The sequence below is a fragment of the Excalfactoria chinensis genome, chromosome 2 (genome assembly GCF_039878825.1).
Source record: "Excalfactoria chinensis isolate bCotChi1 chromosome 2, bCotChi1.hap2, whole genome shotgun sequence".
NCBI classification, from domain to species: domain Eukaryota; kingdom Metazoa; phylum Chordata; class Aves; order Galliformes; family Phasianidae; genus Excalfactoria; species Excalfactoria chinensis.
The window spans coordinates 117552021-117576688 of NC_092826.1; the positions used below are offsets into that span (position 1 = coordinate 117552021).

The following is a 24668-nucleotide window of genomic DNA, read 5'->3' on the forward strand; positions in this document are numbered from 1 at the left end:
GCACTTTTTGCAGTTCCTTTGTAACCTTTCTGAGGCAAGAAACCTGCAATTCATGGATGGATTACCACAGCACAAAGTTTTTCAACATAGCAACATACTTCTTTCACTTGCAGTCCATAACGTCCAATTGTTTCTCTGACCAGGGCCAAGCATTAAGTAGATGGTTTAGATTTTTTTTTGTTTTCTAACCACAGTATCTCATTCCAGACTGAGAACAGCCCTACATCACTGCCTATGTAGAGTCAGCCCTGCCAACAGCAGAGACACTGCTCAGTGCTTCAGAACACGTAGAGGTCTCAGGGTTGCTCTGAAAATTAAACTGGAAGTGAGTGTCAAAAAATCTTGCAAGGATTTTAATTACAAAGATGTGATATCATGAAGGTTATGCACAACACTTCTATTTTTAAAAGCTGCAATAGGCTGTGATGAAAGATTATGTGAATACTAAAGAGCTTTACGACTACAGAAAAAAAAAAGAAAAAAGGACCAAATACAAAACTGCTGAAGAATCTGGAAACTCTGCACTGTGAACTTTATAAGACTTTAAATATTTATTGTAATCTGGAGAAACACAGAGAGAAGAGACCTTGCACACCAGTTGTGTGCCTGTTCAAGTCCTGGGGCAGCCTTTGTTGGCAAACAGTCCTGCCCCCTTACTGCTGCTGCTGCCCTTCATCAAGAAACAGCTCAGTACACTTCTGCTTTGAGTTCCCAAAGCTAAGAAACCAATCTGATCAAAACAAGATTACAAATTAAGTGCTCATGCAAAGATCAGAACCTACTCTCATTCAGTCAGAAGCAGACAAACAGTAACATATTTTTCCTGGAATAGTCTAGGCAGGGGAACTTTCTATATAACCTCTTACCATAAGATGAAGTTGTACAAAATACAATTCAAAACTATAATTTATAAAATATTTATATATAATAAATACAGTAAAAATTCCTTTTAAGGGGAAAATAATAATGTATTTTTCATATTTTATTTTAAAAAAACTTTTGAACTATGTATGGATTGATTCAAGCCATCCCCTACTTAACATGAGGAAAACAGGTTTTTAAAGGACATCTGAACAGCAGAGAAAAAGAATGAAAAGATTTCACACGTTACTTTAAACAACTATTACTAATTACTCCTTCATTTCACTTCTTCTTTTTGTGCATAGTCTTCTTCTAAACAATATAATCTGTCTCAGTACTTATTTCAGACATTCTACACATCTTAATTCTTCAAAAAGTGAAACACATAAAGATAGGTATTAATTGACATAAAACTAGGCTTGTTTTCATCCACTATCACACTTTATTGCTTCCCTATAATCCACTTACAGGTCTGCCTCAATGCCTACTGCACTTCAAGAATCAACCCTTCCTTCTAACCTCAGGGAGAACTCAACATAAGAGCTTTCTCTACCAGCGTCTCACAAACAAACACAAGGAAAATTATTCATTATGGATCATTACAATAGCGTTTTAGCTTTCATGAGATGTATACACTGGAGAGTATCCTCCTGAATATGAAAACGTGCTGTTATTTGCTGGATTAAGGTAGATCAAGCAAATGAAGCTATGGTACATTAGGAGTCAACAGCAACATCTATTGGAAATGGTCAAACTTCAAACTATATATACGAGGAGTTAGAAAGCTCTTTTATTACAAAATGTTTGGATATTTATATATATATTTTTAAATGGAACGTGTTAATAAGACAGCAAGAAACAAAGTTATGCCAGAAAATGACATGCACACAAACTGCACACATTTCTCATCCGTTATGTATGTAGGTCACTCCAAAAGTAATGCCTATTTATTTCCATGGAAACAACAACAAAGAGCGCAATAACGCTATTTGATAGAACAATTTCTCAGCATATAAAACACTTCTTCAACAAAGGCATCACCACTGCTTCACGTTTTCACCAGCAATGAACTGTGCAAGCCTGCATGCTGCATTTATAAGTCTGCACCATTTCGTTTTCTTCAATGGAGAATTCAAACACTGTCATTCCACCGGCTGCCATTTTGACTCTGGCTCATAGTGGTGATGCTATGTTTTGTCACCAGCAATGATGCGATTCAGGAAACTGCCATCTTCAGCCTCATATTGGTTCAATAGGTCCTGAAAAACTTGCATACAGTGTTCTTTCTGTTCCTGGGTGAGCACTGGTGGGACACATATGGAGCAAACTTCACAATGTTCCAACACTACCATCGTTGTTCCCAACTCACTGAAGTCAGTGTTCAGCTCCATACACCACTCTTTGGTCATAATCTGCTGATTTGCACAGATGAGCTAATTGAGATATTCTTCATTTTGTGGTGTGACAGCTGTGGATGGTCATCCAGAATGTGGCTTGTCTTTCACATCACTGTCACCACTTCTGTAATGCATAATGCACCACCCACTGCTCCACTGTGCTCACAACCAATGTTTGGTCTCCATAAACATTCAGCAAGCATCAGTGAATGTCGCTGAGCACCTTTTTTCTGCATGAAGGAATTTAGTGGCAGACCTTTGCTTCATCTGCACTTCCATGTCAGATGCCTTTTTGTCAGACTGCCCTCCCTGCTGCCATCTATCACACAGCAATGAAATATAATATTGGTGGGAAGGTTCAGCCTCTACTGCCACTCCACCAACATCCACCTTTGACATCAAGGGCCAACATAATAAAACAGGAGGCATTACTTCTAGGTCAGCCCTTGTAAATGCTGAGGATGTAAGAGATGCTCTCCTGGTCCAAGTAATCATACAAGGACAAAGTAAAATCTGGAAATTATTTTTCAAGATTGTCTAAAACCAGCAATAGCGAGAGATTTCCCACACACCAGACATGAAATCATCTAGCCTGCTGGAAGACCTTCTCCTAAAAGTTAAGAATTGCAGGCCATTTCTGTACCGTGATGCTTAACAATAAGCCAGCAGAACCACACAATACCAATGTCTATCAGAAAAACAGACACCATTTACCAGCACTCAGCAAGTCTAAAAATACATACATACATATATATATAAACGGGCCTGTAGAAGAAGGGGTGGTATTTCAGAAAAAGAAACGGTGCCTGTAAGTTTGAATTTGTCCTGTGAACTTGACAAGAGTGTTCAACAGGAGGGAGGGGGGGCAGAAAGTAACAAAAATACCAACCACAACCACAAGTAAACCTGAAAACCTATAGGAACAGAGGCTTTGATTCCTTAAGCATATTGCCAGCTTTGCCTAAGCTAGCAGAAGTACCCACCAGAACATTATGGTGTTACCAGTTTAAATACAATGATCATGTTTAGACCATTACCAGTAATCACGTTCATTTGTTTTCCCTTAGCAGTGACAGCATCAAACAAAATATATGGGAAAAATTCACTATATTTGTGCATGTATTTATAAAAGAATTAACAATTTGAGGTTCAGAGACATAAAACTTACATGACATCAGAATCATTGAAAACAAACAAACAAACAAAAAAAAACAACAACTCTCATACCAGAAACCTTAATTTCTGGACTACAAAGAAAGAAAGTAACGGCAGCACCTGAATTCCAATAGCCATCCCACTTACAGAGCAGAAACCATTTTGCAGTGCTGTGTGCAGTGAAAAACACGAAATGATTTAGCAGCCTGCTCTACATTTTCCAGTTTGACGGATCATAAAGTCTCTTTCTATTGAGAACACACAAATCATTTAATCAATCATGTTACTCTCACACCAATTATTTACTCACATGATTACAGACTCAAAGGATTGAATTTGATCTGCCCTTAATTATGCTAATTAGGCTTGATTCTTTCTTCATCAAAGCTACTGCTTCTGGAAACAGACTCGTTCATCTTGACAACTGGCACACAAAAATAGGGAGTGTCCTCATCCAAAGCAGAGACTTGGGACACCTCTAAATTTCAAGTGCTCTAATGAGGATACAGAAAGCATTTTATTCAGTTTTGCCTTCTCTCATTGGGGATCCCTCATTCTCGGTCACCTTTATCTTAGTTAAGAATTCGTTCTGAACTCCATTTAATGCCCAGAAAAAAACAAACAAGCAACAAAAAACCACAACACCAAAACAGCCATATGTAAGGTGCCTTCCATAACGTCCAAGAGTCCCATACTCTTCAGCAACGTTTTAACTCTACCCTAACAGTCCTGCCCCACTGCCCGTCTTGGATGTAATTCACAAAGGAATAGCACCATTAGTAGAAGATTCAGTTGGCTCAAATAAGAGAAATGAGAGAGGAGCAAAGCCAGCAGAAAATGCATCGTTACTTCAGCAAGTCCACCTCACTTACTTGAAGGTTAAAGCACACAAGGAATTTACAAAGTAATTGGTGAAGAACTCAAAAGCCCAAACTTATCTAGGACTACTGATTTGGATCCAAGGCCAGAGGATAGTTAACATATGTAATTAGGGGGTAGGACACAGTACATGCTGGCTACCATGCTAGGAAACATGCAGTTGTTGTGTTGTTGGGTTTTTTTGGTGGGGGGGGAAGAAGATGGACTTGGGCAAATCAAACCACAGAACTACACACAGCTGAAGGCACCACCAGAGCTTTTGAGTCTAAACCTCTGCTTAAAGCACCCTGTTGAAGCAGGTTGCTCAAAAACACCTAAAGGGATTGTGAAAGTTCTGTATCCCATACTACAACACCAGACAAATCTTAGGGTTATGGTTACTTCTTCAATGATTTTTAAAGAGAGTTTAAATGATAACAATGCTATGGATCCTGGTCACACTGACCTGTTTGGGCCAACTGCTAGTGTTACAGTTATTATGGAAGAATAAAAAGTACCAAAGGTCCTAGATCAGCTGTAAATCATTGTGAAGATTCTCTGTGGAACATTCTTTGGACAGCTGGAAAGCTACAGACAGATCTGCTCACACAAGGCACTACAGTGATTATTTTTCTATTTCTCTTTCTTTGAAGTGCAATATGGAAATAGCAACAATCACATTTACTACTTCTGAAAAAGCACAGGTCTGCACACCTTTTACCACTTCAGTGATTTCCTTCTCCTATATGCTACAACTAGCTTTAAAATCTTACTACAGCCTTTTATATATTCATATTTATTATCTATAAACATATTGTTGTTCTGGGACAAGGTAAGAAAAGCCACCTGGAAACATTTATGAATATTGTTTATACTTGAGTTTTGTTAGATTGCCTAGCACTGAACATAAAATTTAAAGAAGGTTGTGTAAGCATAAACACTAAAAATATTAGTGTCTAGCAATTGAAAGCAATTTCTTTAAGATGAAACTCCTTTCCCATAAAAGAATATAATGCTAAGAGAAATGGTGACAACTCGTTCAAGGACAGGATGGATGTGGTTGGCGACCCTGCGCATAGCAGGGGGGTTGAATCTAGATGATCATTGTGGTCCTTTTCAACCTAGGCCATTCTAAGATTCTAAGATCTGCTAGCCTAAAGTAAGGTGGGAGTGCCTTTCTGAATTGCTGCCATGCACTGTAGCACAGAGAAGCCTTAAGCTTTTTGGCTACAATAAACATGTTCAGGTTCTATCATCAGTTACAATTATATTTAAAAGCCAAATCTTGCTCCACTAATGTTAACAGCCAAATGCCTACACAAAGGAAATTTTTTGACCTTTTTATTGCTTACTCACATGCAAAAACACTACTTGTCATCTAAGATGATAAGGGAAAAATAACATACAAGGGATTCTCATTATTAACCACATACAGAAATGGTTTTTCTACCATGCACTTTGCTTGTAACAGCTTCGTTGCTAGGAGTTAAGCAGCTACACTTCCAGAAATATAACTGCTAAGAGTTCATTCTGTACACGTTATCATTCAAGTGTTAATAGTTGTGGAGGAAGATCGACCATAAAGATTACTAATCTGACTTAATACTATCCAAATGCTTACAGAAGTACAGATATATAGAACACTTCCCCCGAAATGAGTGATAGAAAAGATTATCAATAAAAAACTACCTGCTTTTGAAAACCCATTTCTCTGGTAAGGTTGTGCTCCCTGTTAAAAGTTTTTCAAGAGAGTTACATTTGGACATTTATTTCCAAGAGTACACATCCTGATCTGCAAGCTTCTCCCTTCCAAGCATATGTTACTTTTCAGTCAACAATCTAGTTGATGTTGGTAGTTTCAGGCATCTTTAACTAAAAGTGCTTAAGCAAGTTACATGGTAGAAACATTTCTAGAGAAGAGCCATAATATATTCCTTGAAAATCAGAAGTTAGCATACCTATTTCCTTTTACAGTGTCTTTTATGAGCTTTAGGAATACAGCTATTCATTTGATTTAATGTCCAAAAGAGAATAAATATAAAACCTTACTGAATGTTGACATGAAATTCTACCGAACTGGTAAGAAGTGTTGGTTTGGAAGAAGAGTTGTACCACACTGACCTTTAAGGCATTCTTTATGTGCAGCACATTTGTTTTCTTTAAACTGTATCTTTTTTTTTTTTTTTTTTTCCTCAAAAATCACTGAAAACAGGTAACTTCTAAGATGGTTTAACACTTTTTCACTGATTTTCCATCTTCAAACATCAAGTTCTTTCAAAACAAGCAACCATTTTGCTTTATATCCATTAGAAACAAATTTTGGTACTTTTACTTCCAGAAGTCCTTACAGATTACATGAAATCCATTCCTAGCCTGTCACAGCAGTTTTATACACTCTACCACAACATAGAATTTGACCACCTAAGCTAGTAAATTGTAGGCAAAGCACATAATTCAGGAAGTGTATTTCACTATTTCTTATTACAGCATTGAATGCACAATCAGACACAGAAATATCACTGAAAAAGCTAACAAAAATAAATGCCATTTCCTGTTCTTTTAAAACAGATGTTGCTTAACTGTTCCCAGATCACTTCAGGTTTGGTTTGGTTTTTAATAGGAGGCTGAAGCTAAATTAAGTATTGTGTATGACTGCAGACAGGAGTGATCTGTCAACAGATAGCACTTAGTACCGGTATCAGTCATCTCTGCCAAGCACAGACCTTAAAGAGTAATATCAGCCAGTAGTTCATTTACAGCCTATTGAACAAAATGCCTATCAGCATGAAGTGCTAAAGCTCATATTGTTTGCCATATTCACTACTCTAATTCTCTCCAGCAGATGTGCTATGTATCCTTATTAGGGCAAAACCACCACAACATAATTCGCTTTCTTGAAAAGGTGCTACCCAAATTAAGCTGGGGTCTTTTGGTGGTTAATGCTGGTTTTTATTTGTTTGAAGCATGAATATATTCAGCTAACTTTAACATAACATTTTTCTCTGTTATCACATCTAGCTCATGCTCCCTTCTTTGGAACAATTAACTCAATTTTTAATTGAAATTACATGAAAAGTGAGCTAAGTACGCCTTCCAAGAGGATCACTATCTGCCAGAACAGCAATGCATTTGGAGCATTTCTTGTTTGAGCACAGGTTTAATTATTTACAAAAAAAGTAAAACAAATTTCTGATGAAGATGTGGACTTGCTGGAAATTTTTTATATCAAATGCATAACCTTCATAATGGTATTTAATAATAAAACACCATTTATGAGTACGGTAACTTTCAATCTAACAAGCAAGTAATTTGCATTAAGGGCTTCCTTTTAAATCCAAATTGTCTCACTTTTCACGGTATCGCTGACCTTTAAGTACAGAATGTTGCAAAAAAAAACCTTTTGACAACAGAAGCTGAAGTCTGAGATGCTGAGATGTTAATACACAGGAAATTTTAATAGGATGAGCAGAGAATGGGCTACTGGGCTTTAAAAAGAGGATACCACTGAGCTTCCAATCACAAGCACCATTAGCTTCAGTTTTTTAACTTATCAGCAGAAAAACAGCATTTCACCAACTAGATGGAATTTCTTTTCTTTAGGCAACAGCTTAGATTCAGATAACTGCAAAGGAAAGCCATATAACACTTATGATGTGTGAAAGGTTCCTCCCCAGCAGCAGATAAGAGCCACTCAGAAAAGCAATATAGCACAGAAAATAATATTGATGTCAACTTTAGTTTCAGCTACTTAACAAAACAGGGCTAGCAGTCTAAAATACAAACACACATATAGAAGAGTATTAATGATAGAAGAGTATTTCCAGTTCTATCAACCAGATGAATGTGACAGCACGCTGATATCCAAAAATATTTTGTGTATAATAAACTGTTATTTCAGATGATCACATGGTGAAATAGAAAAAGAAAAGGAATACTAAGGTTACAGTAGAAAAGAGTAGTAAGAAAGTATAACATATTCCACAGCATCCTCTTCTGCTGTAATCCCATTCATTTCATCAACAGTAGTATTTTCTAAAAAATCACTGCAAATGTTACTATTCTAAAAAATCACTGCAAATGAAACGAGAAAGTTCAAATGTTCAAATATTTAAAACTAAAAATGGAAATTCAAAGTTGATTCAGAACCACATTTACTCTGAATATGACTGAATTTCAAGAATGATGCAATAGGAAGCATGCAATTCATGTGCACTGCATACATCGCTCATATTTTGTATTCATCAGGAGCAGCCTTACATTACAGAACACTTACCTGACAAGTTCATGAGCAAATGGGCTTGAAAAAATAAAAAAGAGTCTGGAAATTATCATTGAGGAAGCTATTGGATAGAACAGGACCCAGTTTCCAAACTATCCCAGCTGCTTTCTTAACACATCTGTTTTGCCACATTCCAGAGGTGCAAATACAGAATTTTACTTAAGAATAAGGGTCATTAATTCAATTTTTCAGAATTTGATTTGGATAGAAAACAAACAAAAAAAAAAAAATGGAATTTTTACCTTATGAAAGAATTGTTTTATACAAGTAGCCAGTGAGAACCATATACATGCTTACATTTAGTAAATTTTTTGAACTGATAGATGGTTCACTATCAACAGCTTACAAATATGCCTTATTTAGCTTACTATTTTACATAATTGGAGATATTATATATATATATATTAGTATATTTAGACATAAAAATTGTTCTTACCAAGATGACTTGGAAAAGAGCTGGAAAAAGATGGTTTTCTTCCACAAGGCTGTAAAAACATATTTTAAGATTTATTTTAAAAGAGAGGAAGTGAATTCTTTTTTAATGTACTAAACACATAGAAGGAGCAGAATAGTAGAATACGTGTTGCCAAAATCTGTGACCCCAAACCTCAGTCTTTGATTAGCTTCCAACAAAGATGAGCTCCCTTTCAGCTATTAAATAGAAACAGCAACGTAACACTACTTTGGAAATTACTTCTAGATCTGCTTCACTGATGCAATTCAAGTGAGTGGTACAGTAAGTAAATTAGTATTTTTAAAAGGCAAAAAATGATCAACATTCAGAAATACAATAGTGTACAGGCTATGAAATAGTCACTGTGCATCATCAACTAATTTGAACTGAGAGATCCACAGCATACAATGGGAAGTGATAAACACACTGTGTTGTTTTTTGAGGCACGCTACATTAACTAACTTCTCAGATTTGACATATGTTAACATATGACACACTTGCAACCACTTCCCTTCAAAGAATTGAGGAGAGGTAACCCAAAAGAATTCATTTACATTTTCCTGAATTTAAAAACCTATTCAAAAGAAAGAAGAATACTCTCAAAAAATGCATGTTCCAAAAGCTTTATGTCTATGAATAAAGCACACGTGTATCTCTGTCACAAACATCATGATGACAACAGAATTATAGGTAGGTCATTCTGAAAGTAACACGTCCTATTTATCTTCATGGAAATAACAACAGATACAAGGAGTACAGCAACGCTATTTGACAGAGCAAATTCTCAGCTACAAAACACTACTTTTCAGCACAGTCACCACCATTAGCTGTGCATTTATGTCAGCAATGAACAAAAGCCTGCATGAGTGAGGACACATAAAAGTATGTATGCACCGCTGCAGGTGACCCAGAGTGGCTGTTGCCACTGCTGAAACGCACCACCCACTGCCTCACTGTGAGCAGGGATTGTGTGGAAAGCAAACCAGTTCACTGAGTTCACTGTTCTGTGCCCTTCCACAACAAGGGATTCTGCCTAAGTGTTAGGAAAAACAAACAAACAAACAAAAATTGCTGGTTCTCAATGAAACTACTAGCAGAGCCAACTTTAAACTGCGAATATTTAAATAGGAAACGAATTTCTGAAAGTTTATAAGTAAGCGACAACAACTTCATTCCAGTAGTTGTTGAAACCACAATTCTTTAGGCCAAAGTTATAGGTAATAGCCAACATTAGACTCAAATGGCACTGATGCCAAAGGAGGTTAAAAAAAAACACAAACATTTGAATGCTAAGGAAAAAGGAAATAGATTCCTCCCCTTCAAATATACCAAAGTATGAGAACACAGGAAAAAGAATATTCATCTAAGACCATGGATGATATCCACTGGTACATTAAAAAAGCTGGTCTAAAGATCTTGTCAAAGATCTCCATTGGAAGCTTAAATAAATTAGAGCAGCATTCAGATAGATTTATTTATTCTTTTTTGGTGAGTCCCACAGAATGAAAACCCACAACTGAAATGGAAAGTTTCAAAGTCATCTCACTGCTATACTTCCATGTCATGCCCTTCAGTAGCTGTCCAAAGGAAAGAATGAGCTAGCCATTGATTTTTAAGAAATATTACACCAAGACACAACTCACAGTAGCATCTACCACAGAATACAACAGGGAGAAGATCTATCAACTTATTTTTAAGGGTCCCAATTTTTTCAGAGTCAATCTTCCTGAACAACATTATGCGTCACTTCCAGTTCCTAACCTTTCTTCATAATTGTAGTTTACATTTCAAGTGACGCATGGGGCAAGGAGGAAAAAAGGATAAAAAGAGTGTGCAGGTAGAAAATTGCCTTGGATGTCAAGTAATTGGATTTCTTAAGTAGTAAAAAAAAAAAAGTGTAGAAGACCGAAACTGGAAATAAACACAACAATGAAGATCTCATTTTAAAAATCAATCAATGTATCACCATCATACAATGGTATTTTAAAGATCTTTCAAAAGTATATGATTATACTGTGATTAGTACTAAAAACAGGAAAGGCTGACTGATCCTCATAAGCACAGTGAAACAAGATTTGAGAATTAAAGTAAAAGTACATCTTAACTGTAAGAAAAATATTTGAAGTAGGATATTTCTTTCAAATATCTTTGCTACCACTGTCACAGGATATGAAATTCTAGGAAAACACTTTTCAAGGAGCAGAACATGAAGATCTGCACTTAAAATACTGATCCACAACACTGTTGGGTTTTGTTTTTTTTTTAATTGCGTATTAGCAGCAAAACCATTAGTAACTTTCATTCATTGTGTAGTGAAAGAACATAAGTACTATTACAACTCCTGAAATACTTTAGCATAAGCGTCCAATCTACTATTCTTGAGTTTTAGAGGGCTGTTTGAAGGTAAAGAAGCAGAATGATAGACCTTTCTCAAGTTCTCTGTTTTAATATTACACATAATATATTACACATAATTTTCAGATTTTTCATTCAGATAACATAATTCTGTAAAAGATCAGGATATATATCATATGATAAATTGACAGCAGGTTAGACAAGTGATTTCAACCATATATATTTATACACATTTCTAAAGCCCTTTAAAAAAAATAAATTGTTCTTTATACATTTATGTGCCCCAATACTGACTGAGATTTCCGGCCAAAATATTCCTTAAACCTAAAATTAAAGTGCACAAAAATAATTTTAATTGATTTGATGTAGGAAAAGAACCTCCTCAGACAATTCTGCAAAACCTTTTAGTCCTATTTGAAAAACATAGTAGTACATTAGCAACTATTCTCTTGCTTCTGGCCTTCTGTAAGTAAGCACTCATACCAGTAGAGGTATTTGTTCAAATAAGGACAGCAAGACTGAATTATTATATAGTATAATTATTTAACTAATTAATAATTTAACTAATTAAACTCAGTGGAAAACTAAGTTTTTACATGGAACAAAATATTTATTGTTTTTGTTCCTAAGAAATTAGAAATGCAATACTTAATATTGCGATATATAACAAATTTATAACAACTTAGGAATAAAAACAAGAATGAAGATGAGAAAATACTTATCTGTAAGCTCTAAACGTAAACACATCCCTTCCCTAAAATACTGAACAACGTTTTCAATGCACTAAATAAGAAAGGTAAAGTAGGTTTGTGTCTTCAGTGTAATTCTTTTGAGACTCCTTTCATCTTACATTTCCTGTAGATCATGACACAGCAAAAAGCAAGGAAGCAGCAAAAGGACATTATTATACAGCGTTGTTTGGATTTGTTTTAAAATACGGTCTACAGTATTTTAAGAGTTTTAACATATTTCTCATACACACGCACACAAAACTCTTACTGAATTTGAAACAACAACAATAAGATTGACTAGGAGAAAATGGAAGAGAGTGGGCAAGATGAAAGCAAAGGTCCGACTTCACACAGCAGAGATCACTTCTTCAGGCAGTTGAACAACATTGATTCCAAATATTTTCAATTCCTATGAAATGCCATTCTATACAAAACATTGATGTAGGTTGATTTAGCAAAAGAGATCAGAATATCAGTTTAAGGGTTAATAAATTAGTTTACCAAAAGGAATCAAGAGTGCTAGTCCTAAAACTTTCCATGTTAACTTCACTTGGTGCGCAAACAGCCTTTTTTCCCCCTCAACAATCCCGCTTCACAGAAGAGCAGGAGTCACAATAGTTTACTTTTATCTTCACATCCATCAGCTGCAAGGACTTCTTCCTCAGATTTCACGTATATCGTTTTAGATTAGAGTGCACTAAGACAAAAGTTGCTCATTATGGCCTGATAAGCAACAGAAATTTGCCAAACAGGAAAAACAGCTAAAGATAAGTCAATAGACACTGTGATGAAACTGAAGGAGAAATAAAAGGGAGAAAGAAGGTGGCCATACAACCACCTCAGATGCAACTGCACATGCCCAGAGAGACATTAGTACATATTTTCAAAAACCTCATTAATAATGAATATATATGTCAATGAATTGCATATGTATGTTTTAACTGTTTAACTGTAGAACTTGAACTGTAAGTGTGTGAGTCTGATTCATTAAGTTGCAAAGTATGTATCATGAGGAAAAATGGTTCTACCACCACGTGGAGTTACAGAGCTTTCTTCCCAGACTTTGGATGACAATACATTGAGAACCATTAAGGAATATGTAAAGAAGAGTCATTAAAGTGAACTTAAGCCATCCACTCAAAATTAGGAGTCAAATCTTAATTGAAAAAGAGTATCAACAATTCGACTTCTCACTTCTGTAGAACCTGCAGTTCTTGCTTATGCGATTGCTTTTAACTGTTCTTTCTGAGAAGTCTCTAGGATAGAGACTCTAGGAAATATTTTGGAACTCACTAAAAATCCAAACCCATTTTCTGTTGCCCAGAGAAAGGGAACACATGTAAATCTATTTGGAGCTGGAAAAAGATCTTGGTAAATACAAAGCTTAAAATACATACATACATATATATATATAATTAATACTAGCTACATAGATTTAAAACAATCTGTAAGCACCCGACAAAATTTTAAGCAGGTAGTGCAACACCACTTAACATTATGCTAACAAGGTTATCTTCCAGTTATCTGAAGACTTCCTCCATTTTAAATAAAAAATAAATAAATAACACCTATCACTTAAAATACACCATTTGTCTTTAAAAAAGGTAGCAATGAAAAAGAAAAATGTTGAGAAGACATTTGGGAAGAGTAGCACTTCTATAATGGATCTGCATGGGGACTTAAATGCTTTCATGGTCCTAAAAGTTCCAGGCATAAAAAAGGAAGAGAGACTGTGTGTTTAAAATCAGCTATCAGACTAATCTAGCCAATATCCTCCCATCCTTCAGGCTCAGAAATCAATATCCATTTAGGACTTATAGTTTCATGTAACAGACAGCTATATCCTCCCCTCCCCCCCCCTTCTCCCCCCTTTGTAAAATGAGTATTTTCAGTGTTTTGTTTTTATGGGTACCAAATGTCTTCCTTAGAATTGCAGGGAAGACCCAGTTCCAACCTCTTCTTTAGGCTCAACCTCCTTTCTTCAGAGATTTAGCTATCCAGTAGCCTGTGTTCTCCCCACAGTGGGTTACATTTCAACCTCTCTTTGTGATGCTGCTCTACTTAAATGAAAAAGAATTAGAGCTCTGCAAAACCACACAGAAGGAGAATGACTTTGTCACCTGATTTTTTAGTTCATCTCCTGATAAAACTATATAAATTTCACCAGGGATTCCAGTTGTAATTTAAAGAAATGCAACAAAACTTTAAGTATGCAAAATCTGCAATATATATAAATATCTATATATATAAGCACTGAAATCCATTTTTGTAAACCTGGACCTTGCTGTAAGTGTACACAATTCATATGTTCCCAATGGAGAAAAAATAAACAAGGCTATTTACATCCATTCCTATAATAAATAAGCTTGGATGTGTTCAAACAACAGTATTTTTCTTTGTAAGGAACACAGCGTGATTTGCCTTAAATTGAGATGTCAGTGGGAGAGGTTATAGAATAGCTTAGTAAAATTTACAGAGACATTGTAAGAATGAGAAAGCATTCATTCAAGCACTGGGAAAGAACTAAAGAAAACAGATGAACTGTGATAACATATAGGTAGTTATGTGCCTCCTCACCTAAAACTCCCTGCTCCCATAGGAAAGGTTTTAAAAGGCAGAAAACGTGACATTGAATACAGCCTTTAGAGAAAAGTCAGATGTGAGGAAAGCCCTCAGTTATACATACATTCTAAGCTGAACAAATGAGTAGAGACTATTTTAAAGAACAACAGTAGTAGGCAAGCACAGAGCAACAGACAAGACACTCATTTTAAAGCAACAAAGCATAAAATCCACAACACATCTTCTAAGAAATCAGTCAGCATGTGGGCAAAGGAGAGCTAGTCAATGCAGTATCTTGGACTTTCAAAATGTATTTTATAAAGACCAATACCAAAGGCTCTTAAAATACAGACAGGACTGTTCAGATTGCAAAACGTACTGTTAAAGTCAAAAGCACGCTAGATATCTATGAAGTAGTGTGACCACCCTTTCCAGTGCATCAAGTTAAGCGGCAAACTCCAGATTAAACAAAGCCAAAGGAGAGCCCTAATGAAAACAAAACAAATATTTCTATGCTGCTGGTTATGCTATGGAACATCTATGAATGTTGATGCTATTTGTCAAGTATCCTTCTGGAGACATGAAAATGAAATGACAGTAACTGTTATCTACAGAACATGTCTTTCCCAGGACTTCTGAACCGACAACTCACAGGTGGCAGAGATCTTGCAGAGAACATTGACACATACCCGCCTTCTTCCTTGACTTCCATGTTTTAGATTTGCCTCATGCTGAATAGGCAGTTTGAGGTAGAACTGTGTTTGCAGAAGCCTAGAACTCCAGTTCTACTATTCTGGCCAGCCAACCCCTCCTCATTATTCACTTATTTTTTAATTTCTATTTATATGCCAAGCATTCCCTACTGAAATAAAAAACAATTGAAAATGAATGGCATTTTCTCCTACTTAAAGCTTTACATTAAAAGAGCAAATATGTGAGCCTTACAGTATGACATCTTTGAACAACTGACTTAACAACAGTAACATCAAAGAGTCACTTCACACTTTTAAAACAGAGAGTCAGCAATTGATCAGCAATACATAAAGAGGAAACAAAATTACAGGTATAAGGTTAATAGCTTTACTAAAGGGAAACTCTAATAAAATGCAACACAGGAGCTGTGTTTTACATTAAAGATGGTGATTAATATTGCAGTCAGTACATGACTAGACTATGAGAACTCACCTGCAATAATGAACTCTGACCACTGGCTTTGACATGAATTGCAGTGATGTGTGAGTTGACAATAGAGTTATTAGCTGATGCTTATTTCCAGAGTCTATTTCTGGGTATGTCTTTCTGCCTCAAGTTACTCAGTAAAGCAGCACATATGCAAGTCTTATAACAGAGTATAGAAATCACAAATATCATATGAGTTCTTTGCTGTTTTGTATCAGTATCACTTATGTAACAAAAAAATAAGGTTTTCTATAGCCCTCTTTTCATAGATGTTAAACTAATGCAATAGAAATCTTGTCCAAAATCCACACAGATGTTGCCTAAAGTTCTAGTAAAAACGTATCTCTCAGTCCATCTACGTTGTGATTTTCTCACTGATGTTGTACACATCTAAAACATAATTCCCACTGTTCAGCTCAGTTGGACTAGGCCCTGTAGGTTTACCCATTATCAGAAATACTTCATACTATTTTATTCATATTCATTACCGAAAACACATTTAAAAGATCAAGTAATTTAGAACCTAATATATATATTTTAAGCTAGCATTTCAGCCTTATATTAGGAAATTAAAATGGCTAATGATCAGAACGAAGTACTTTTAAAGCATTTAACATAAGCATATATTATTTAATTCACGAGGAAACTAAAGTGATGAAGTGCTAGCCCTCTAGTGTAACAGTAAAGAAAATATAGCAAGTTCAAAGACAAAAAGCTACCAGGTGCTTCTTAACTTAACCAAAAGTTAAGGACTAGAGGGAATGGTTTCAAGCTGCGGCAGGGGAGATTCAGGCAGGACAGTTCAAGCAGCGACTGGATGTTGTGTTGAGGGACATGGTTTAGCTGGAAAATGTTTCTTGATTTTCCTTTAGTCCATCATAAACCCCAAACAGGTCACATCTTTAATTTTTTGTCTCTCAGGAAATGACTTCAATAGAGAATACTAGAATGTGCCCCACTATCTGGATTATTGTCTGATGGCAATTTATGAGTTTCAGCTCTTGAATTCAGGTAAGCATGAGCTTACCTGTACAGCGTCACATGAGAAAAAAGTGCTCAGAAGTTATCTAGGCCAAACAACATAGAAAAGCATATGGCACACAGCTTTCTACTGCTTCTCCTAAGGGCGCTCTTCCTGGACCTTGTCTCCTTTACAGCTGCAGCACAAGATCAATTGTATATAACTGCAAATTCATGGTCTTTAACATATTTGTACATAAAAGTTTCATTTGCATTTGTTGATCAAGTTTTAAGGTTTAGACCTGTAGCTCTATAGTAGCATTTTTAACTGAGCCATGTGAGCATCAGTGTTTCCATAACAAAGCTTCAGAACCTGCCCAAACATTGATGACTTTGAGTTACAGGTGTGCTATACACCTTTAGCTCACCTCTTGCTTTCACTGTATTTACCTTACTGTCTTCCTTCTTTGCAAATAAAGACATCTATTATTTGAGCAAGCAATAAAAATCAGATTAAAATCAGACTCTGCGGTTTCAAGTCTAATAGCTTTCAGATATATTCTTGTCTTAATTTTCCATCTACAGACAAGTCAAGTATCATTATAAGAGAACACACAGAAAAATAAAGCTTTATCTTTGTATATGGTAAAGTTACATCTTCTAACTTCACCTATGAGACAGTCAAGTTAACCATCATTATCCAGTGTAGGCTTCCTGAAATAGTTCATTTAAAAGGATGCCTAAATTCTTAACTTTTTAAATTATTGTTAAGAGTGAATATGAGTCATACTAATAGAAGCTAATATTCTCATCAACACTTACTACTAGGAAAAAAATCCAGCAATATGATCAGTACACTGGAGTGCATCTGCCTCTTCAAATGCTAAAATATGAATTCCTCAAATGTTCATGTCTCTATTGGGAAATGCATAGGAAGAAACTGAGGATGATGGAAAAAATGAAAGAGATAAACATGAACAACAAGGAAGAAATATGGTGAGATTAAAGAAGAGAGAGGGAGAAAAAGAATGAATGAATTAGTTTAGCATATCTGAGAGCAAGCTATCTTATGGCACAAACAAATACAATAATCCTCACCCTCATCCCAATTCACTCTTATTTTGAAATAATGTAATTTGTGGCATCCAAAAATAGCAGTTAAGTACTAATTTAACTTTTTGTCATTTTTCAGCTATCTTCTTTTCTACCACCACTTTTCCCCCCATTTAAATGAAATCAAAAGAGACAGCCTTCATCTTAGAAAGACAGGTATCATGGATGGAGTATAAACTTAGAGAAAACAGACCTGATGAAAAGTGATCCTTCATCACTATCAACAGTACTAAAGTACGTGTCAAGTAGAAGACATTTAACCCCAAAAGATTTGTGCCCAGTTTTACTCCAACTTCCCATCACAATAACTGTATATTCTTCCCACATGCCTACTGAAAGGCAAAAGAGAGTAAATGTTCACTGAGCTACACAGGTAACCACTTTTTAGCCACCAAATCAACATAAAATCAATTGTCACCTAGTGTTCATTACAGCACATACATGTTTCCAGCTTTCTTTGGTAGAATTTTGTGAAAACATTAAGATATGATGCATTTTTGTCACAGGTTTGATGTATAGGCTAATTTCAGAGAAGCCAAAGAATCTAGAAGACAACAAACAAGAGAACTGCAGAAACTCTTCTCCCTTAGAAATCTAGCAAAACAAATTATTCAGTGAAAGTAAAAGTGGACCAGTAAGATACGAGAATGATCGCTGACGTGTTATTATGTGGATAATAGCTGATCCTTAGATAACAGCACCGAATACAGTAGTATTTAAAATTATTGGTAGATTATTAGATATCCACAGTTATCTTTAATAATACTAAGAAATGAACTTTTCCTGTCTGCTGTACCTCAATGAGTTAGCATCCATTATATTAAGTACAATGTCAGACTCACAAGACCTCAAATAAAGAGTATTCATTAGACAGAGGAAGACTGCTACTATCACATCCAGTGTCCTGGTTACAGAAATAGATTATTGTAAAAGAATTAGAATATCTTTAGGTTAACGCTAAAAATAGAAAGCTTTACTATTTGTATTAAGCATAAAGGTTGCTGTAGCATAAATAGATTGCATACAATAAAAATAGAATTAAATACCACCTTCTCTGTATTCAAGCTTTTTAAATCTCAAGCAACTCAATTTCCTAGTTGATTTTTAGTCTACTCAGTATACTAAAAGCACCAAAATAACACCATAAAAGATGAAAAATGATGTTTTCATCTTCTGCAATAAAAGCAGTGGGAGAACAATTAAAATTCTTTTTTGTATGCTTTTACTGCTTTCAATCTTGTGCTCATTTTAATCAATCAAAACAAGACAGCAAGGTATGCAGTGACTTCTAAACTGTAACACTATCAGACACCATGAAAAGAGAACAGTGAATGCAAGAAGAACCCAGTTTTCTGGGCAGATCAGAGGAGATGAATAGTTATGTTCCCATCACAGCCTAAATAACCAAACAACCAGAAGGAGACACTAAGATGTCTTGAAACTTACTGAGTGTACCTACACCAAACATTAAAATGGATATTCAGGAACTTAAAGAGGATAGCAATACTTGCAGAGAAACTAAATATCTTTTAAGTGACTTCTATAGTATTAAAGTTATCAGTTAAAATGTTTTTTTTCTTTTTAAAGTTAAGATTTCTATGATTTTGTTTTAATACAGATTTAGCATACGAAATATTAAAGACAATCAGAACTATATAACCTTATGGCTTTTGAGCTATTTTCACGTTCTATCACAAATATCATAAACGTTTTCTAAATCTTCTCAGCGTCAGCCAATAGTAATAAAAGTGAGATTTATGTCCTAACTGAATAAACTACACTGAAACAGAAATAGCACAGCAAAGAACAGGTAGTTATATCACCTCACAGAAGCAGGGCTGTGTTCAGTCAGGGCCACCAACAGTTTCAGAGCATACAGCGGTACTGGGTCGGGAGCCATCAGGATATTCTCATACCTGAAGGGAAAGAGTGAAGCAACATTTTAAAAACACACAGTCAAGAGCTGCATGTTAGTAAATTGATAACATTATGAATGCAACATTTTCAAATATCCACATATATAATAATATATATAATATATAATAATAACCACAATAGAAAAGCAATACTAGAAATTTCACAACATAATGAAGCAAGACCAACTTAGAAGCAGGATTTAAAAACAGCTTTAGATTAACTTTGAAAACAGTGTTAATAGCACTCTGATTTGTACAGGAAAGAAATCTAGAAGGCTAGATGAGATGTGGCACTTTCTGGCCCCATCTCTCATCTGGACAACTCTAAGAAAAGAAGTGTGAAGCACTCCAGCTCCACATTCTTGATGCAGCCTGTGGGAGTTCCTTCAGAGAGGCAAATATTCCCACACAAGCACACAGCCTACAAGCAATGCATCACAGCTTCTCTGTATTAGCCTAAATGCACTGCCATAGACCTGTAAAGCACTCACATGCTGGAGAACCTATTATCCAGTCCAATGACTAGACAATGTTAGCTTCATGTTTCCAGCAACTAGAATTCCTCCTTTACAATCAACAGATTTCAGCTACTGAAGGAATACTATTTCTCACTGGTGATTAAAAATTCACTTTCCTCATAAAATAAGAAAATACTATGATGCATTAGTAAACACTGATGCTGGAACACTGCATACATGCAACACATACTACTACCAAGCATAAAGAAACTGTTTTTTGTTGTGGTTTTTTTTTTTTTTTTTTTTGCAGGTTCTACAACTAGATTTTCTGAGATAAACAAAGATGCTATATAGTGACTTAGGTATCAGAAGTCTTCTGCTCACTGAGAAAGATAAAGATTTAGCACTCAAAAGCGTTAATTCTAAGCAGTAATAATGCATCAGGAATGCTAACTTAAAACTGACATTACTTGTTTTATACAAACATGTACGTTTATATAAATACGCTTGTTTTTTGTTGGCATTTGTTTTTTAATAAACGTACCAATATTTTCCCCAAATGGAGTCCACTTTAACAAGTTTCAAGCCATCTGTGTATTCCATCTGAGACAGATGACTACTACTCTGCACACTTAGCATCATAATTCCCTGGAGTTCAAAAAATAAGACTTATTTTTCCACTCTGTTATTCTATTCTACTCTGTTATATATATGTGCCCCAAAGATAACATTGGAAAAAATATAGAAGGTGCCAAGATCTAACAAACCAAGTACCACCTGAGAAAACACAGATTACCAAAATGAATGTCTTAGCAATTAATGTAAACACATTTCCTGAATAAAGGTCATTATCAACTACAAATACGTGAGTCTACTGTGAAAGGAAAACGTTCTTGCTATAAAGACTTTGTTAAATGAATGAGTTCATCCAACGATTTTCCTGCCACTTCAAAATGCAAACTCACTGAGTAACAGCAGTTTCAAAGAATTCTCCAAACAATATGTACTGCACCACAAAGAGTTATTTAGTTATTCTTCTCCACAAGTGACAAGTGGACCTAAAGACTGTAAAATACGGATTCTCTTAAGCTCTTAAAAAGGACTAAACATTTTATCTACACATTATCTCAAATATCCAATATTTTGTACCTTTTTTTTTTTTTTTTAAATAAATACATTCCTGTCATTGTCTCAAATTAACTGTGTTGAAAAAGTAGGAAAATTAATAACTAAAAGAGAGAGAGAGATGGCATTTGAATTTCTGATTTTAAAAGAATGTGGATCTGAAATAGAAAATAAATGAGCAAAATACTTTCTATAGAAGAAAGTTCCATTTTGGTTATAGGATGCTCAGCAAAATCACACTATTTTATTTGAACAAAACCCTGTGAGGAAGTTAATCTTCTGATCTTCGAATGTACAAATATTCCATGGAAGAACTATCTTATTGATTGTGCAAAGATGTGGGAAAAACAAAAAAAAAAAAGTAGTACTCACATTTCTGTCTCACCTCAAAACGATTACAATTTATACTCATGCAGAGTGACCAAAATTTTTACATTTAAACAAATTACATTGTTAAGCTTAGATGCCCCTCAGTGGTTCTCAGTTCTTAACAAGCAGGACTCCACAGAGTGCCCACAAACAGCCATTGCGTTCCTCCTCTCGTCTTTTGACTGCTTCCCAGCTGAGTCACATTCTGTCACATCCTTTTTCCAAGAACAGAAAATCTGAACAACTTCAGAGAACACCTTTTCAGTCTCCAAACACGGGCCATCACTCTCTTTACCTCCTATCCCAGAGTCTTCATGCAACTCTTACTTCTTGAGGTAGACCTTTATGTTATAACTTTAAGCATAAGTCTGAGTCTAATCCTGCATGTCCCTCTGTAGTTTGAAGCCAGTGCCTTTTGTATTCAGATAAAAACTCTTCTAAGAACTGTAGACCATACGAGGATTCATTCCTACCTCCCATAAATATTTTCTGATCCATACTTAGAACACCGTTGAACAAAACTTATCTTTAGTATCTTCTTGACATTCAAAGCAGCTGATTTGATCTCTTGGTCTCCTAATTTCTCTCAAATCAGTTTTGAGACTGTCAAATCAAAACTGACTTTTCTTTTCACAAGAAATCCATTAGTCTTTCTATGCTTTTTGTTCCATCTGTTCTTTCTTGCACTGACTACCTGCTCCCCAAAGCTGAATGTATTCACTAAGCTCAACATACAAGTTCAAGTAAACAACACTAGTTATTTTTTCTGAATTATATATTTTTACTGAGCTCCTAAACTAGAGAAAAATTTGTTTATAACTAGCTCCAATATACTTCAATTATCATAACATTAAATCTTTTTAAGATAATCTCAAAATGCTTTTCAACTACAAGTACCATCTCCACCGGTGACATAAAGGAACTGATTAAGGAAGTATTTAAAGAAGCTTGGAACCAAGATTCTGAGCTACTCCAAGACCCTTTTTACACATCTAGAGTACACACCCAAAGATACATCACAGCTGAATTCTCCGAAGTACAACAGCACTGAGATTCAGACTAGGAATGTCTGCCACCCAACTGAGCTAATTAGCAGAGGAAACAGCAGTACATTGCTTGTTTTCTTTCTAGTTTGCAGTTAGGATGACCCCTCCCTCAGTTCAATGAGAAAACATTTTATAAGATGGGCATGTCTTCAAAGGGCAAGTTTCAAAGCAGACAGAGAACTTGGTCTTGTTTGACTCAAAGACTCTTCCCAGTCTGAAGAAAATTATCTGTCGGCTTTTAATAATGCACAAAACTCTATTCATAATATTTCTACTTTCCATTGTAATCCATATTAATAAACGCCATGCTTTTGAGTGGAAGATACAGTGTGAAAAAGGTGTAAAAATAAACTTCCCTATACATGTCTACAATTTCCTTCCCATTCTCTCTCACAAAGGAAACATTACACATCTTGCATGTACTGAACTTTAGTCCTCTGACTGTAAGAATGTGAGTGAATTAGCAAGGGACAGACTCATTTACAGGGAAGGCACCAAGTTTTTGATCATAATCCAGCATCCATTCCTCCACCCTTCCGCCACTCGCTTAATGTAAGGGTGGGGAACAATTTTCTCATTTAGGGCAGCTAAGTATTGACAGCTACTAACTTCTGAGGACCACACATTAAAATACACTGTAATGTTATCCTGGAATAGTGTGCAAGATGACTGATGGCTCATCTTTACTGTACTCATCCTATGTCTGTGTTTTCTCTTTCTACTGAGATGTTATCAGCTCACAGTATACACACAAATAACATACAGAGCTCTCTTTATGCTCACCTGCAAGTCATTTTGAAATAACAGGCCTCATTTTACCACATACCATATAAATCATGTTCCAGGTCACAGCTGGCCTACAGGTTGAGTTTTGTGGACTGGGGTAGGGTTTTATTCCTGCTTGGGGCAGCAGGAAGGGCAGCAATTTAGAGGCAATAAACTTTGAGTGAATCATGGAGGATTAATCCATCATGTTCTTTTCCCCTTTCCAAAGTTATAAGCCATTCTGTATGACCTCTGAACATCTTCCAGGAGGGCATGGTATCGAAAATATAGATGTTATTGAGATATTGCAATTTCATCAGTTGAACAGGGAGAATATATTTAAACCACAGCTAGGGAAACTTGCTTCACTACAAGGGTAGCCAGAGGCACAGTATCACCGAGATGCAAAAATGAGTGTCAGATAGAAACTGTGTTTGTGGTATATACTACCAAGTACTGAACAAACCTAGGAGAGAGATGCTGCTGAGCAGAGAACTCTGACAGTAGTTAAAAGCCATTCCTCTTTTCATTTTGCCACTTAAACACAAAACTGGCACTTAAAACAAATATGCAGTCCAAATGGATTGAATATCAAGTTTTCTCCCAACTGAAAGAGCAATATTGTACTTACTGAGGCAACAATGAATCTCTAATGAGAGACAGAAGCTTCCTGTTTGAGTCGAGGCTCTCCTCTTTCTCCTCAGCCATAGCCTTGTGGTTTAAGAGTAGTGATGTGGTTTCTGAGAGCAACCGCAAACTGAAGAGTCTCCATTCCACTTGAAAATAAAAGGTGCCAAGAATGTGACCACACTGAAGTTTAATTAAAACAAAATGTGGAATTCATGGAAACTGTAGATGATGTGACCATATACTTACCATTCTGACTGTGGACCAAAGAAACTAGTGGTGGGAGGATACAGCCTTCAACCTAAAAGAGAATCAAAAAAATCTGGCTTAGATTATTCAATCCACTGACAGAGCCCTTAATCAAAGAGGTGAATAGTCATAGAAAATTGTCAATAATCACCCTTATAAAGCGACAAAGTAAATTTTTCCCTGGTAAGCTGTTGTAAAGTTACAGACAG

At 35.6% G+C, this 24668-nt stretch overlaps 1 protein-coding gene across 5 annotated transcripts in view; it reads right to left on the reverse strand.

Moving 5' to 3' along the window:
* The window catches only part of ULK4 (unc-51 like kinase 4), a 202287-nt gene that overhangs the window by 106343 nt on the left and 71276 nt on the right, over positions 1–24668 (reverse strand). For 4 of the 5 annotated variants that reach the window (XM_072327360.1, XM_072327362.1, XM_072327359.1 and 1 more), the window contains 4 exons: positions 24460–24511; positions 24215–24359; positions 19728–19820; positions 8987–9035 (listed from right to left, as the gene is read on the reverse strand). In XM_072327360.1, coding sequence (XP_072183461.1) covers positions 8987–9035; positions 19728–19820; positions 24215–24359; positions 24460–24511 — 339 coding nt within the window. The remainder of the gene's footprint in view (positions 1–8986; positions 9036–19727; positions 19821–24214; positions 24360–24459; positions 24512–24668) is intronic. The other variant, XR_011902735.1, reaches the window with a different exon arrangement.